At 45.9% G+C, this 16,793-nt stretch overlaps 1 protein-coding gene across 1 annotated transcript in view; it reads left to right on the top strand.

The window, feature by feature from the left end:
• The window catches only part of arih2 (ariadne homolog 2 (Drosophila)), a 110,097-nt gene that overhangs the window by 59,386 nt on the left and 33,918 nt on the right, over positions 1-16,793 (top strand). Inside the window, exons 6-7 of the mRNA XM_048547488.2 lie at positions 5,166-5,287; positions 11,844-11,953. Coding sequence (XP_048403445.1) covers positions 5,166-5,287; positions 11,844-11,953 — 232 coding nt within the window. The remainder of the gene's footprint in view (positions 1-5,165; positions 5,288-11,843; positions 11,954-16,793) is intronic.

Consider the following 16,793-nt stretch of genomic DNA (forward strand, 5'->3'; position numbering starts at 1 on the left):
CTCGCGCCCTGTCTCCCTCTCGCGCCCTGTCTCCCTCTCGCGCCCTGTCTCCCTCTCGCGCCCTGTCTCCCTCTCGCGCCCTGTCTCCCTCTCGCGCCCTGTCTCCCTCTCGCGCCCTGTCTCCCTCTCGCGCCCTGTCTCCCTCTCGCGCCCTGTCTCCCTCTCGCGCCCTGTCTCCCTCTCGCGCCCTGTCTCCCTCTCGCGCCCTGTCTCCCTCTCGCGCCCTGTCTCCCTCTCGCGCCCTGTCTCCCTCTCGCGCCCTGTCTCCCTCTCGCGCCCTGTCTCCCTCTCGCGCCCTGTCTCCCTCTCGCGCCCTGTCTCCCTCTCGCGCCCTGTCTCCCTCTCGCGCCCTGTCTCCCTCTCGCGCCCTGTCTCCCTCTCGCGCCCTGTCTCCCTCTCGCGCCCTGTCTCCCTCTCGCGCCCTGTCTCCCTCTCGCGCCCTGTCTCCCTCTCGCGCCCTGTCTCCCTCTCGCGCCCTGTCTCCCTCTCGCGCCCTGTCTCCCTCTCGCGCCCTGTCTCCCTCTCGCGCCCTGTCTCCCTCTCGCGCCCTGTCTCCCTCTCGCGCCCTGTCTCCCTCTCGCGCCCTGTCTCCCTCTCGCGCCCTGTCTCCCTCTCGCGCCCTGTCTCCCTCTCGCGCCCTGTCTCCCTCTCGCGCCCTGTCTCCCTCTCGCGCCCTGTCTCCCTCTCGCGCCCTGTCTCCCTCTCGCGCCCTGTCTCCCTCTCGCGCCCTGTCTCCCTCTCGCGCCCTGTCTCCCTCTCGCGCCCTGTCTCCCTCTCGCGCCCTGTCTCCCTCTCGCGCCCTGTCTCCCTCTCGCGCCCTGTCTCCCTCTCGCGCCCTGTCTCCCTCTCGCGCCCTGTCTCCCTCTCGCGCCCTGTCTCCCTCTCGCGCCCTGTCTCCCTCTCGCGCCCTGTCTCCCTCTCGCGCCCTGTCTCCCTCTCGCGCCCTGTCTCCCTCTCGCGCCCTGTCTCCCTCTCGCGCCCTGTCTCCCTCTCGCGCCCTGTCTCCCTCTCGCGCCCTGTCTCCCTCTCGCGCCCTGTCTCCCTCTCGCGCCCTGTCTCCCTCTCGCGCCCTGTCTCCCTCTCGCGCCCTGTCTCCCTCTCGCGCCCTGTCTCCCTCTCGCGCCCTGTCTCCCTCTCGCGCCCTGTCTCCCTCTCGCGCCCTGTCTCCCTCTCGCGCCCTGTCTCCCTCTCGCGCCCTGTCTCCCTCTCGCGCCCTGTCTCCCTCTCGCGCCCTGTCTCCCTCTCGCGCCCTGTCTCCCTCTCGCGCCCTGTCTCCCTCTCGCGCCCTGTCTCCCTCTCGCGCCCTGTCTCCCTCTCGCGCCCTGTCTCCCTCTCGCGCCCTGTCTCCCTCTCGCGCCCTGTCTCCCTCTCGCGCCCTGTCTCCCTCTCGCGCCCTGTCTCCCTCTCGCGCCCTGTCTCCCTCTCGCGCCCTGTCTCCCTCTCGCGCCCTGTCTCCCTCTCGCGCCCTGTCTCCCTCTCGCGCCCTGTCTCCCTCTCGCGCCCTGTCTCCCTCTCGCGCCCTGTCTCCCTCTCGCGCCCTGTCTCCCTCTCGCGCCCTGTCTCCCTCTCGCGCCCTGTCTCCCTCTCGCGCCCTGTCTCCCTCTCGCGCCCTGTCTCCCTCTCGCGCCCTGTCTCCCTCTCGCGCCCTGTCTCCCTCTCGCGCCCTGTCTCCCTCTCGCGCCCTGTCTCCCTCTCGCGCCCTGTCTCCCTCTCGCGCTCTCTGTCTCGCGCTCGCTCTCTCGCGCTCGCTGTCTCGCGCTCGCTCTCTCGCGCTCGCTGTCTCGCGCTCGCTCTCTCGCGCTCGCTGTCTCGCGCTCGCTGTCTCGCGCTCGCTCTCTCGCGCTCGCTCTCTCGCGCTCGCTCTCTCGCGCTCGCTCTCTCGCGCTCGCTCTCTCGCGCTCGCTGTCTCGCGCTCTCTCTCGCGCGCGCGCGCTCGCTGTCTCGCGCTCGCTGTCTCGCGCTCGCTGTCTCGCGCTCGCTGTCTCGCGCTCGCTGTCTCGCGCTCGCTGTCTCGCGCTCGCTGTCTCGCGCTCGCTGTCTCGCGCTCGCGCTCGCTGTCTCGCGCTCGCTGTCTCGCGCTCGCTCTCTCGCGCTCGCTGTCTCGCGCTCTCTCTCGCGCGCGCGCGCTCGCTGTCTCGCGCTCTCTCTCGCGCGCGCGCGCTCGCTGTCTCGCGCTCTCTCTCGCGCGCGCGCGCGCTCGCTGTCTCGCGCTCTCTCTCGCGCGCGCGCGCTCGCTGTCTCGCGCTCTCTCTCGCGCGCGCGCGCTCGCTGTCTCGCGCTCTCTCTCGCGCGCGCGCTCTCTCGCTCTCAAATGGCAGTTAGTTCTCCTCAATTTTCCAAGTGTCCTTGCCTTATATACTCATCATGAAATTATCAAATTCTTATAATATGGTTGGTTTTGAGTTGTCAACACCATCAGATTTAAATTCAGTTTGCATTCAGTATTTAGATGCTTCGTTTAAATTAATTGACCAAATTCAAATTTGGTGTCTTGGAAAAAATGCTGCTTGGTTGTTCTATGCAAAATGTCTCCATTCAGGCACTCTGTATTCACCTGCATTTATAAACTTAAAGGGACTATGGCGCCCTTTTCCCCACGATTATTTTTACCAACAAATTCTAACTTCCTGTCTTCCAATTCATGAATACTGTACCCAATTTCGGAACATAGGAGTGAGATGAGAAACTTGTTTGCTTAGAGTTGTTAAGATTTGGAATGCGTTTCCTGGGAGAGTCGTTGAAGTGAATCTGTAGGAGGTTTCAAAAGAGAGCTGGATATGTATTTGAAAGTGGTGAAGGCACAGGGCTACAGAGACAGAGCTGGAGAGTGGGACTAATTGGGTAACTCTTTCGAAACACAGAATATACATATTAGCTGAATAGTCTGGACTCTATTTGAATTTTGATTCAAAACGTTGATTTCCCATGCTCCCAACCAGCACCACCTGAACAGTTTTGAAGGTAACACAGGTTGGACTTTTATCCATAGACATTAGAAGTTCTGTAAAATACACGTACTCTGATAAGGGCCATTAAAATGTCATTTTAAATTCTTTGACTCTTTCTCTCCTCATGCCTGTCTTGTCTTGACAATTCTGATTCTTGGCTGGGGTGCATGACAACAAATTTTGGTCATACTCTGGACATTTGGTTATTATGAATGTAGTGTTTAACCATGAGTTTCACAGGATTTAACCCTGGTGAGCATCACAACTGAGTGCCGCTCGTCCATTGCTATTGCCTCACCTGCATCAACTTTCACCTCCGGTATACAGCTCAGGTTCCCAACCCGCTGCCATACTACTTTAAACCCTCTCGAACTACTCGAGCAAACCTTCCATCCAGGACATTGATCCCCTTCCAGTTCAGATGCAACTCATCTTTCTTGTACAGGTCCCACCTTCCCCAGAAGGCATGGCCAATGGAAGAACATGGCTTGATTAAATGCAGTCAACACGGCTTTGTGAGGGGCAGGTCATGCCTCACAAACCTTATCGAGTTCTTTGAGGATGTGACTAGAAAAGTTGATGAGGGTCGAGCTGTGGATGTGGTGTATATGGACTTCAGCAAGGCATTTGCTAAGGTTCCCCATGGTAGGCTCATTCAGAACGTCAGGAGGAATGGGATACAGGGGAACTTAGCTGTCTGGATACAGAATTGGCTGGCCAACAGAAGACAGCGAGTGGTAGTAGAAGGAAAATATTCTGCCTGGAAGTCAGTGGTGAGTGGTGTTCCACAGGGCTCTGTCCTTGGGCCTCTACTGTTTGTAATTTTTATTAATGACTTGGATGAGGGGATTGAAGGATGGGTCAGCAAGTTTGCAGATGACACAAAGGTCGGAGGTGTCGTTGACAGTATAGAGGGCTGTTGTAGGCTGCAGCGGGGCATTGACACGATGCAGAGATGGGCTGAGAGGTGGCAGATGGAGTTCAAACTGGATAAATGCGAGGTGATGCATTTTGGAAGGTCGAATTTGAAAGCCGAGTACAGGATTAAGGATAGGATTCTTGGCACTGTGGAGGAACAGAGGGATCTTGGTGTGCAGATACATAGATCCCTTAAAATGGCCACCCAAGTGGACAGGGTTGTTAAGAAAGCATATGGTGTTTTGGCTTTCATTAACAGGGGGATTGAGTTTAAGAGTCGTGAGATCTTGTTGCAGCTCTATAAAACTTTGGTTAGACCGCACTTGGAATACTGCGTCCAGTTCTGGTCGCCCTATTATAGGAAAGACGTGGATGCTTTGGAAAGGGTTCAGAGGAGGTTTACCAGGATGCTGCCTGGACCGGAGGGCTTATCTTATGAAGAGAGGTTGACTGAGCTCGGACTTTTTTCATTGGAGAAAAGGAGGAGGAGGGGGGACCTAATTGAGGTATACAAGATAATGAGAGGCATAGATAGAGTTGATAGCCAGAGACTATTTCCTAGGGCAGAAAAGGCTAACACGTGGGGTCATAGTTTTAAGCTGGTTGGAGGAAAGTATAGAGGAGATGTCAGAGGCGGGTTCTTTACACAGAGAGTTGTGAGAGCATGGAATGCGTTGCCAGCAGCAGTTGTGGAAGCAAGGTCATTGGGGACATTTAAGAGACTGCTGGACATGCATATGGTCACAGAAATTTGAGGGTGCATACATGAGGATCAATGGTTGGCACAACATCGTGGGCTGAAGGGCCTGTTCTGTGCTGTTCTGTGTTCTATGTTCGCTTGTTACACTATCTGCTAGGACCTAAGGTACGTGTGGGTATTTTCGCTTCGATTAAATTTGAGGGCAGAACGTCTTCCCTTTTCCATTAGGTCTGATGTTCGACAGACCTGAGTACCTCCTCTCCTCAGGCTTTTATGAATATATTTTCGAACTGACCAGGTCAGCTGCTCCTGGCTGAATTTGAGTTCTCTTTGGGATGTGTTTCGCTCATCCAAGAGGAGGTAGTACTGGGGTCTGCAGCATGTGACCACAAAGGGTTATTCCCGGATTATAGCGCATATAATGTTGCTTCATGAAATTTCTATTAATTGAATTCCTGCTTGGGGTCAAACACATCATTGTATGGTGAACACTGCAGGTAGACAGTTCACAAAAGATTTATTTTCATCACCTGATTGCCTAAACTATTGCCAGATTTAGTTTTAATGATTGATTATAATCAGGCTGCATGTTTCATTAGGTATATCCTGTATGGCGCAAGATTGCTTGCTTCGAACGCCTGAGGACTTTGCTTTTCCTTTGATTTCTAATGAAGAACTGCGAGAAAAATACAGGCGCTACCTCTTCAGAGATTATGTAGAGGTGAGTGATTTTAAACACAGTTTGGATTCTGGGCACATTGCGGATACAACGAATGATATGTTTTGCATGTGTTAAATCCTTGTCAGTGTGAAACACAAGAAGGTGATCAATCCTGCAGCTGTCTATTATTTAGAAATTGAAAGCAAAACCTAAATTATTCTGGCTATTCAGAATCACAAGTGGGAATGCCTTATTAGACCGGTCTGTATGTAAATCTGTGACTCTTCTGCCATGGCCCATCTCAAGTAAAGTGATGGAGTTGCAACTGGTGTCAGTACTCTTGGCCTTGCCTGAGTTATGAGGTAAGAGCTGATTGAGGTTCCCACTCAGGCTGGCTGTTCATTGACCCGTGGTGCAAACTATAAGCCAGACCAGAACAAATTGAGCTAGATGCACAAGTCTTCCAAATACCGTTGAGTAGAATAGACAAGGTATGCCAGGGACTGATGACAGATCTTGAAGTGCAGTGCCGGAACTTAACTACCTTTAGGAGGCATTGGGAAATGATTGGAAAGTCATACCAGAGCAATTTAAATACATTTATTTATAAATTTGAAGATTTTGAGCTTGAGATTTTATTTCTCCTGCATCATTCATGTTTCCATGTTTGTTGACCAAGTGGTACAAATCTGGCAATAACATGAAACATCACCTAACTTTTTTAAGCTTTTCCTTAGTGATCCTTCTAATTGGTGACTGTTGTGTTTCTGAATGTTGCCTTGAGAGTTGAGTTGAAAGTGATACTGAACTGGCAGATTTACCCAACTGCTGTTTTACAGACGAGAGAGGGAGAAATCCTGTCAGGGGTATAGCTCAGACACTTTTAATTAAATTAAAAGTATTAAATATGTCTCTTCGCCATCATTTGCCCTCAGTTTGCTCCAATTGATCTTTCTTTTACACACAGTCCCTAGTTTAATACAGACTGAGGAAGTACATTCATGAATAATAAAATAGTTTTTTTTTGCTGTAGAGGCAGATGGAGGCAATGGGAAAGCAAAGTCTTAAAGTTTCAACAGGAGAGTGATATGCTATACTGCAGATTGCTTTGTTCCACAGAATTTTGAACAAAAATCACTATCTTTAATTTGTCTTAAAACAGCTCCATTATTGCTTTTCCTTCCTTCCTGCTTTTGTAGTAATATAAGATAGAAAGGCGAATTGTAACTGATTTTTGCCCCATATTCTGAGTACTGCTGCTTCAATATATTCCTGAATTTCTGCCACTATTTTGAGGTTTGCTGGGTTTGCAGGTTGTCGTGATTGGAATGAGAGCCGGTTAGAACTCATTGACTATGAGATCTTTGTTAACCTGGGCCAATCAGGGATCACTGGCTGACAATTATACACAAGAGATGCAGAGTTTCCTCAGGTTGTTGACTTGCTCGCCGAGCTGGCTTGTTTTCCTTCAGACGATTCATCACTATTCTATGTGACATCATCAGTGAGACCTCTGATGAGGCGATGTTATTTCTACTCCGCTTGCAAATTGTACTGTCTGGTTTGTTAAGGTAAGTAGAGTCATTTCTGGTGTTTTATATATATATAAGTACTGACAACAAGACTCCTTGGACCACCAGGAATCACGGTAGCACACAAGCCCACAACGACTCTATAACAAACACTCGCAAGGATGAAAGACCCTGTTCCCACAACATGCAGGACCACCATGGTTTACAAAATACCAAGCAATCACTGCTACAAACGTTACATTGGACAGACAGGAAGGAAACTAGCCATCAGAATACACAAACATCAACAAGCAGGAAAATGATGCAATGAACTTTCTTCAATGTCAGTACGCTCAGATAGTGGCAGCCATCAATTTAACTGGGACAAGGTAATCATAGTAGCCCAAGCCAAATGTAGATAGGCGCAAGAATTCCTAGAGGCATGGTTCTCAACCCGTAATGCAATCAACAAACATATAGAATCGGATCCCATATACAAACCCATGTAGATCAAAACTGGAAATGACACCATTCACCGTAATGGACCAGATAGTATAAATTCCAAGTGGAATAGAATAACATCGCTTCATCAGAGGCCTCACTGATGATATCACCTAGCATGGTGACAAAATATCTGAATGAAAATAAGCCAGCTCGGCGAGCAAGTCAACAACCTCACTCACAACCCGAACAACAGAAGTTTTTGCTGCAACTTTAAAGAGTCTCCACAATCTCAGGACTGGCTCGAAGCTGGCTGGTCAAAGCCCGTATACTGAGGGGAGGCAATGGCCTAGTGGTATCATCATTGTTAATCCAGAGACCAAGGTAACATTCTGGGTTCGAATCCCACTACAGCAAATTGGTGGAATTTGAATTTGATTAAAAAAATCTGGAATTAAGAATTGTGTGATAACTGTGAGTCTGTTGTTGATTGTTGGAAAAACACATCTGGTTCACTAATGTCCTGTAGGGAAGGAAACTGCCATCCTTACCTACAGTGGGTCTGGTCGACATGTGACTTCAGACCCACAGCAATGTGGTTGACTCTCAGCTGCCGTCTGGGCAATTAGGGGTGAGCAATAAATGCTGCCTATAAGTGATATCCTTATCCCATGAATGAATGTAAGAAAAAAATGTGCAAATAAGAGATGTCGGCGACTGTCTACCAGCCTCTGTGCAGTTATTTCACAGCGAAAAAAATAACAAAGAGCCAAGTATTTTCAACATAAGGTCTAAGAGCTTGGAAGTGGTTGGGCAGCGACTTAATAACTGTGAATAACATAGAACATTAACGTTACAGCACAGTACAGGCCCTTCGTCCCTCGATGTTGTGCTGACCTGTCATACCGACCTTGAGCCCATCTAACCTACGCTATTCTGTGTACGTCCATATGCTTATCCAATGACGACTTAAATGTACCTAAAGTTGGCGAATCTACTACCGTTGCAGGCAAAGCGTTCCATTCCCTTACTACTCTCTGAGTAAGGAAACAACCTCTGACATCTGTCCTATATCTTTCACCCCTCAATTTAAAGCTATGCCCCCTCGTGCTCGCCGTCACCATCCTAGGAAAAAGGCTCTGCCTATCCACCCTATCTAACCCTCTGATTATTTTATATGTTTCAATTAAGTCAACTCTCAACCTTCTTCTCTCTAATGAAAACAGCCTCAAGTCCCTCAGCCTTTCCTCGTAAGCCCTTCCCTCCATACCAGGCAACATCTTAGTAAATCTCCTAGTAATAGAAAATGGTTTTGCTGCCCCCCTCCCTGCTAGATGTTTGTGTATCTTCCTCTGAGTCCTGCTGTCATCTTTTCCTAAATGCCATTACAATTCAAAGACTCATTTGTATGAATCCAGCACAATAAACTCTTAAAAGCAATGTCAGTTCTTATTTGTAAATTGTTTAACTGAGAAGTGGTGACGACATACACATTTGTGATAGGTACTTAATGGAATTTCCCTGCAACATACAGTGGCCATACAATAGCTATTGTAAAATGAAATTAGTGAGAAATTACTGAGAAATTGAGGATAGATTTGATTGTGTAACATTATTAAAAGTTAGTTGCATTTATTTGTCAGTTACAAAAACAGAAATTGCTGGAAAAGCTCAACAGGTCTGGCAGCGTCTGTGGAGAGAAATAAGAGTTAATGCATCAGGACCAGTGACCCTTCTTCAGTTGTCCAACAGATCACTTATGAAACTTTGAAGACTGGATTGCTCAATCTTCAAGCTTGATAATATTACCCAGAAAAACGGTTTTCTATTGTAAATGGCTAAATATGTCTTGATTGCGTTGTTAATGGCATGAATGAGAGAATACTAGCTAACTTATAAACCTTCGATTATCATCAGGAGAGAACTGCATAATTCAGAATTGTATGTTGCAATTCTTTTGATTATGACTGCCAGCATTTCTCATGTCTATTAGGTGATGTCTGATGTCAGAACGACCTTAAACAAATGCATGGCTTTAATTCATGCACATAATTAAAAGCAGAATAGTCTCATGAGGACTCCTCTAGATTATCGCTTCCTCGTTCCAAGTTCATGATTTCAGGTTCTTAGTCTGTTTCCGGCTTTTTCTGTGCTTTCACCAGACTGAGTTAATCATTTTGGGTTAATGAAGTGGATCCACTGATGCAAACAAAATTGCTGGAGAAATTCAGCAGGCTTACTAGCATCTGTGAAGGGAGCAGGAGAGTTAACTGTCAAATATGACTGTTCAGAACCGAAAGGGGTTCAAAAACAGGGCTTTTTTTTAATGCTTTTGAAGTTTGAAACTGTGGAGGGGAAATGTCCAGAGATGAGATCAGCATAGACTTGGAAGCAACAGTTTGATATCAGTGGTAAGGTCAGAATCCAAGGTGGAGATGAGAGAATTGTCAGAGAGTTGATACTCAACCTTTGCTGAATAGAGGTCAGCAGATCAGGGAACAAAATCAGGTTTGGATTGGACCTGAGCAAACAGTGTACAACAACTTTAGAGTGGGAGAGGAGAGCAGAGAAATTGAGGTGGCCCATGTTGAGTCAGCACTTTTTGATGAAGAGCTATGCCTGTCTATTAGTGGGTATGTGGAACATTGCCTGTTTCAGTCCTAGTCAGACCATCAGCTGCAACTGTTTCTCCGATGTATCTCTTCTCTCACCTGCATTAAGTTAATCTCGTAAGCACACAGGCACTTTCCACACTCCTTGACTCCTTTGCTTCCATTTCTGAGAACAGGCTGTCTACCAATATCCACTGTGAAACCATCGATTCCCTCAGCCACCTTGACTACACCTGCTACTTCCTGCACGAATTCATTCCCTTCTCTTAGTTCCTCCATCTCTGTTGCAACTGTTCTGACGACACCACCTTCCACTGTGGTGCCTCTGACATGATTGCTCTTTTTTTTCTCAACCAGCTTTTCTCTCTAGCTCTCTCTCTTTCATCACACCACCCACATTTCACTGTAATTAACAGGGCCATCAGCAGTATCCTCCTATCTCCTACACTTAGGCCCTCAACCTTCCCTTCCCTAGAACAGCGATAAGGCTCCCCTCATTGTCACTTTCCACACCACTCATCTTTACTTTCAAAAGATCATCCTCTGCCATTTTACCATCTCCAGCAGGATGCCATCACCAAACACACCTTCCTCTCCATGCTCAGCATCCTGCAGAGACCCTCCTTGATACCCTGGTCCACTTCTCCCTCATTCCCAACATTCCTTTGCCACCCCCTATGCAATCACGGAAGGTGCAACACTTGCCCTTTCATCTCCACCTCACTCACTGTCCAAGGTCCCAAATACACCTTCCAGGTGAAGCAGCGTTTTGTTGTACTTCTTTCAGTCCAGTCTTCTGTATTTGCCTCTGGGGTCAAGTAGCTCTGTTGGCTGGAGTGCTGGTTTGCAAGGCACTGATACTAACCATATGAGTTCAGTTCCATGAAGGATGCTCATTCTCCACCTCTTTCCCCCTTACCTGAGACATGGTGACCCCACCGTAAGTTGCTCTCCTCTTTAATGAGGGAGCACCCCTGTGGTCCTGTAGGACACTGGAAGCTTTACCCTTTCATTTGCTACTGACAGAGCAGTCCGCTTTAAATTCTGTCCTCCGCCTGCTGCAGTATTTGAATGAAGCTCACTGCATGCTTGAGGAGCAACACCTCATTTTCTGCTTTAGCGTTTCAAAATGTGCCACTTCCTTGAATTCCACAGCTGCAGAGCCTTATCGCACACTGCCTGCCCTTAATATGTCTTCCATTTTCTTTTTTTTGTTTTACTGTCTTATACAAGTACTTCTCTGAAGAACCTTGAGGTTTAGGGTCATTGAATACTTTTAAGGCTAAGTTAGCTGCTTGACCAACAAGAAAGTGACGGAATGTGGAGTTGAGGCCTCAGTTGGATTAGCCATGATCTCATTGAGTGGCAGAAAAGGCTTGAGAACCGCATGCTCCTTGTTTTTTGAGTTCCGTGCCAATGATTGTTGCTGTGGCCAAGTATAGAGATTTGTCACACAAACATTTTTCAGTTCAGATAATGCTGTCAATGGAATGTACCGGAGAACTGCACATAAAAAGGCTTTTGTTCTAAATCTGACTGTTGAGCAGTCTTATGCTGGTGAGGCTTGCTTCATGGATTTCTTCTGTTTACAGTGGGGAGAGGTTGGATGTCTTTGTTCATGCTTTGCCCTTGGATGCTGTTGCCATAGTTTAGTTTACTGAGAGGCAGGATGTTCTGCCAGTGTGTTTTGCAAAATTAGCCTCTTCAGTACTGCCAAAATATTATTTTTGTTCACTGAGTGCAAAATACTGATTGTTTTTCCCTTAGGAGCAAGTCCCGGCAATTGTAAGTTATGAATTGTATGGCAAGTGTTTTGAGATGTTTAAAAGATGAACTGAGGTGCTAAGTTAATGCAAATTGGTCTTTTTTGTACCTGAATGAACTCAGTTGGTCTGGTTTACCAAAGAGACAACCTGTGTCACTCTATTGATTGATTGCATCACTGAGAAGGTTGCTTTCCTGTGTTAAAACTGCAATATAAATGCAAGTTGCTATTATAGAATTTAAAAACCTGATGCTTCTTTGTCTTTATAACTGTTGTTCTTAAAATAGAGCCATTATCAGCTGCAGCTGTGTCCTGGTGCTGATTGTCCAATGGTGATCCAGGTTCAGGAACCTAAGGCTCGGCGAGTACAGTGTAGCCGTTGTAATGAAGTCTTCTGGTAAGTGTCTGACATAGAAGTGTACCTCTGAACAAAGACTGATGCCCTTCTTAAAACTAAGGATTCTGGTTACCTGCTTCGTGATGTGGATGGATGTTTAAAGTCTCAATGCATGTTTTGAAGCTTAGCAGTTCCTTACGTTCCTTTGATACCTTGGGTGGAATTCTTGTCTGAACCAATAATGCTTAAAGAAATTGCTGGCAATGTTGAGTTCTGATGAAGACTTGTGGGGCTTGAAACCTCAACTCTGCTTTCTCTCCATTGATGCTGCCAGACCTACCGTCTTTCACCAGCAATTTCTGGTTCAGATGTCCATTATCCACAATTTATTTTAATGCCATAAGCAATTCATTTTATAACTGTCTGCAATAGCAAGATCCAATGATTAACATTTCTTTCACCTATCACTCACTACTATTTAAGATTTTATTGTATATTTACCTCAGCCTCTTGTGCCATACAGATTTTTTAAGTATGTAAGTTTTAAAATAAGGGGTATATAATTTACACTGAAAAGTTCCCTAACCTTTTATTTGTTCTCAATAAGTTGGGTTGAGTTAGTTTTATATCTCCATGGATCTGATTATAGTTGTTTTCCCTCAGTACCTCCTGAATATCACTAAGTAGTTTAGGGAAGCTTCCTGTAAAACAGAAGGTAAAGGTTTGAAGGGGATGTTCTGTGACAGCTTGCATGGTAGGGTAGCAGATATGTTTGCAGAAGGGGGACAAAATTGGACAGTGAGTGGGTGCATGGCACAGCAGAGTAGAAGGCCCAGATGATGAGGGTGGCTTTAACCTTGGCAGCAGTGAGGGATAAGTTAGTGGCAGAGATGAGCATTCATGTGGACCTTAACAGTCTTAGTCCGCACTAGGATAAAGCTCAGCTTTTGCTCAAATCAGGGCAATTACATGCCGTCTGATTGTATTTGCTTAGGTGAGCTTAATGAGAAATGAATTGAGTTGATGGCATGAGCATTTTATGTTCGTGGATCCTGATAACAGTGCCTTCTGATTTTTCCTAATGTTACATGCAGGAAATTCCAATTCACCTTTCACTCAGATGGTTGAAGTCAAGAAAGGAAAAGTGTTGAGCGTCATTCATTACATTACGTTCGTTGTGGTGGGACATGAAAGCCCTCAACTTTCCAAAGCACTTAGTTCAAGATCCACTGAAAACGTTCCCCTGAACATTATCCTTCAGTCTCCACGTCAGACAGCAACCTGTACAGCACTAGTTTGATACCTCAGTGAGATTTGTGCTGACTACAGAGAGTTTTGTTGCTGTTGACACTTTACCTAAGAAATGAATTTAACTGAGCCAACAGATTGTGATTCATCCAACCATGTAGGCTGGATTTCAACCTAAGGTTTAAGATTGCAATTACATGCACCACCCCAAAGAAAACGCTCAAATTTCACTATAAACCTCTTCCGTATCGTTCATTCTAATAGTTTGTCTTTGACTGAACTTGATGCTTTAGTAAAAGCTAATTGGCTTGGATTCTACCAGGTGAAGTTCTGTAATTTGCAGTCAATTCATGCTATGGCGGGAATGCATCTTCTGGCTGCCTTGAACTTCAATCCCAATCTCTATAGTGATCTGTACTTATTCTGTGTTGAGACTGAATTGTATTCAGCGGTGAAGCTGTTCAAGTATTTGGGTGATAATGGAAAGAGGGAGAGAAGTGAAGTCATTTCAGAATTTTAGAACAAGAAATTCTCGGGACAGTTCATACTCAAAGCTTAGCTTTCTGACATGAGCCTTCATTTTCTTTTACGAATTGAATGCCATATTACACAGTGGCTAGTGGGCTGTATTGCTATGAGGTGGTCTATCTTTTTGGTGAACTCCCTGCTTACTGTACCTCGCTTTTTTTGACTCACAGCTTTAAACTTAAATGAATTAATTTACCAGCAGACCAAAGCCCCTCACATTTTCCCCCTTAAATCATGAGGATGTTAGATATGGTTTCTGGATAGACTGACGTTTCATAAACCTTGTTAGGGTTTTTGGGGTGGCTCAGTGATAATCCTGGTGTAATCTTGGAGAAAGAAGAGCCCTAATAGTGTATCTTGAGAAGAGCAACTTGGTCTCCTGTTTAAAAGGAATAGTGATATTTTAAGGCCGACAGTGGTGCAGCCTGGAATGGTGGCTTCTGTCAGTGAATGCAAAGCTTTCTTTACATATCGATGTTCAGGTGGCATCTTTCTATACACCATTAACAGTTTTTGTGGTTATGTTTGAATGCCATTGTAAGTACCAGTCGACACTGGCAGCATTTTTAAAAATGATGTTTGAGTTGGCAGAGAAATAATGACGCTTGAGTGATTCCACTGACCTTGCACTGAGGTGAGATCACTGATGTGTTTATGCAGTGGTATAGTTAACTGAGTTGACTGGTATAAGGGAAATTTCTTTTTTAAAAAAAACTACCTTTGAAATAACCTGTGTATTGTAGCAACTGAAATTGAAGTCTGTTTCTGAATTAGTGTGTGTTGTATCCAAATGCCTTCACATTCATCAATCATTTATGTATGTTCAAAATAAGAAATTTTGGGCTAGTTGGTGCAGTCAGCCAATTGCTTTTGGCCTTGAAAGTTGTATTCATCTCCAGCTTGTGTGGACACAATGCATCTTATTGGCTGTGAGAGGCTTAATGTGAAATGAGTGTCTGTGGTCCTATTATTGAATACTGGTGTTTATGTTCCATGGAAGCTCACAGCTAGAATATGACCTATCTTACTCAATATGTCTTTTCACTCTCTCTTTATTTTGCATATCTGGCTTGCTGTCAATGCATCTCTGCTATTTGCCTCAACCACTTTGTGGTAGTAAGTTCCATGTTCTAAGCATTCGGTGGTTTGAAAATGTTTATTCTGAATCCTGTGTTGGATTTACAATCATATATCTATGACTCCTCATTTTAGACTGCACTCCCAAGTGGAAATTTGCATGTATGATCTATCATTGGTTATGAATCACCAATACAAAGCTACTCTTTATTTGTCATTATTTTCACTCTGGATTGAATTTAGTTTGAAATCATCCACTTATTCTGATGTTGGATGTAGTTAATGCAGGAGAATTGTAATGGTGCAGTTGAGGCAGGTAATATAAATCTATTTAAGGGGCACCTATTTAAGCATGTGAGGAACATGTTATTTCGGAGTAGGAGTAGGCCCCATGGGCCCCTTGAGTCTGCTGTGCTATTCAATAAGATCAAGGCTAATCTGAGTACTCCACATTTCTGTCAACCCAGATAACCTGTCTCCCTCATGACACAATCTGTCCAGCTCTGCCTTAAAAATACTCAATGACTGTCTTCCTCAAAATGCAATGGAATTTCAAACTCTCATGACCCTCTGAGAGAAAATGCTTTTCCTTATCTTCGCCTTAAGTTGGCCGTCTTATTTTTAAGCAGTGACTCCTGGCTCTAGATTCTCCCATAGGAGGAAGCAGCCATTCCATATTCATTGTGTCAGGATCCCTCAGGATGTTTTTTCAATTTAGTTACTTAACTCTACTTAATCCTTGTCAATACAAACCTAGTCTGTTCAACATTTCTTCATAAGATAGTCTTCCTATTCATCTCTTAAACATTTTCTGAGTAACTTGCAACATATTTACATCCTTCTTTTAAAAAAAGAGGCCAGTACTGCATCTAGTGCTCCAGATGTAGTTGCACCAATACCCTAATATAAATGAAGTGTAACCCTCTGACTGTTGTGTTCAGTTCTCCCCTCAAACTATAATTATCTATTAGCTTTGCTAATTACTTGTTTACCAGTTTGGTAACCTTTTGAAATTCATGGACCGGGGTGCACACATTCCTCTGCATCTCCAGACTCTGCATTCTCTCACCAGGATAGCAAATGTGGTTCCGCTGTTCAGAGGATAGCAAATGTGGTTCCCCCGTTCAGAGGATAGCAAATGTGGTTCCCCCGTTCAGAGGATAGCAAATGTGGTTCCCCCGTTCAGAGGATAGCAAATGTGGTTCCCCCGTTCAGAGGATAGCAAATGTGGTTCCCCCGTTCAGAGGATAGCAAATGTGGTTCCCCCGTTCAGAGGATAGCAAATGTGGTTCCCCCGTTCAGAGGATAGCAAATGTGGTTCCCCTGTTCAGAGGATAGCAAATGTGGTTCCCCTGTTCAAGAAAGGGAGTAGAGACAACCCTGGTAATTATAGACCAGTGAGCCTTACCTCAGTTGTTGGTAAAGTGTTGGAAAAGGTTATAAGGGATAGGACTTATAATCATCTAGAAAAGAATAAATTGATTAGGGATAGTCAGCACGGTTTTGTGAAGGGAAGGTCATGCCTTACGAACCTTATTGAGTTCTTTGAGAAGGTGACCAAACAGGTAGATGAGAGTAAACTGGTCGATGTGGTGTGTATGGATTTCAGCAAGGCATTCGATAAGGTTCCCCACAAAAGGCTATTGTACAAAATGTGGAGGAATGGAATTGTGGGAGATATAGCAGTTTGGATCATAAATTGGCTTGCTGCAAGAAGACAGAGGGTGGTAGTTGATGGGAAATGTTCATCCTGGAGACCAGTTACTAGTGGTGTACCGCAAGGGTCGGTGTTGGGTCCACTACTGTTTGTCATTTTTATAAATGACCTGGATGAGGGCGTAGAAGGATGGGTTAGTAAACTTGCAGACGACATTAAGGTCGGTGGAGTTGTGGATAGTGACGAAGGATGCTGTAGGTATAGATAAGCTGCAGAACTGGGCTGAGAGGTGGCAAATGGAGTTTAATGCGGACAAGTGTGAGGTGATGCACTTTGGTAGGAGTAATCGGAAGGCAAAGTACAGGGCTAATGGTAAGATTCTTAGCAGTG

The sequence above is a fragment of the Stegostoma tigrinum genome, chromosome 11, assembly GCF_030684315.1.
Source record: "Stegostoma tigrinum isolate sSteTig4 chromosome 11, sSteTig4.hap1, whole genome shotgun sequence".
Classification (NCBI taxonomy): domain Eukaryota; kingdom Metazoa; phylum Chordata; class Chondrichthyes; order Orectolobiformes; family Stegostomatidae; genus Stegostoma; species Stegostoma tigrinum.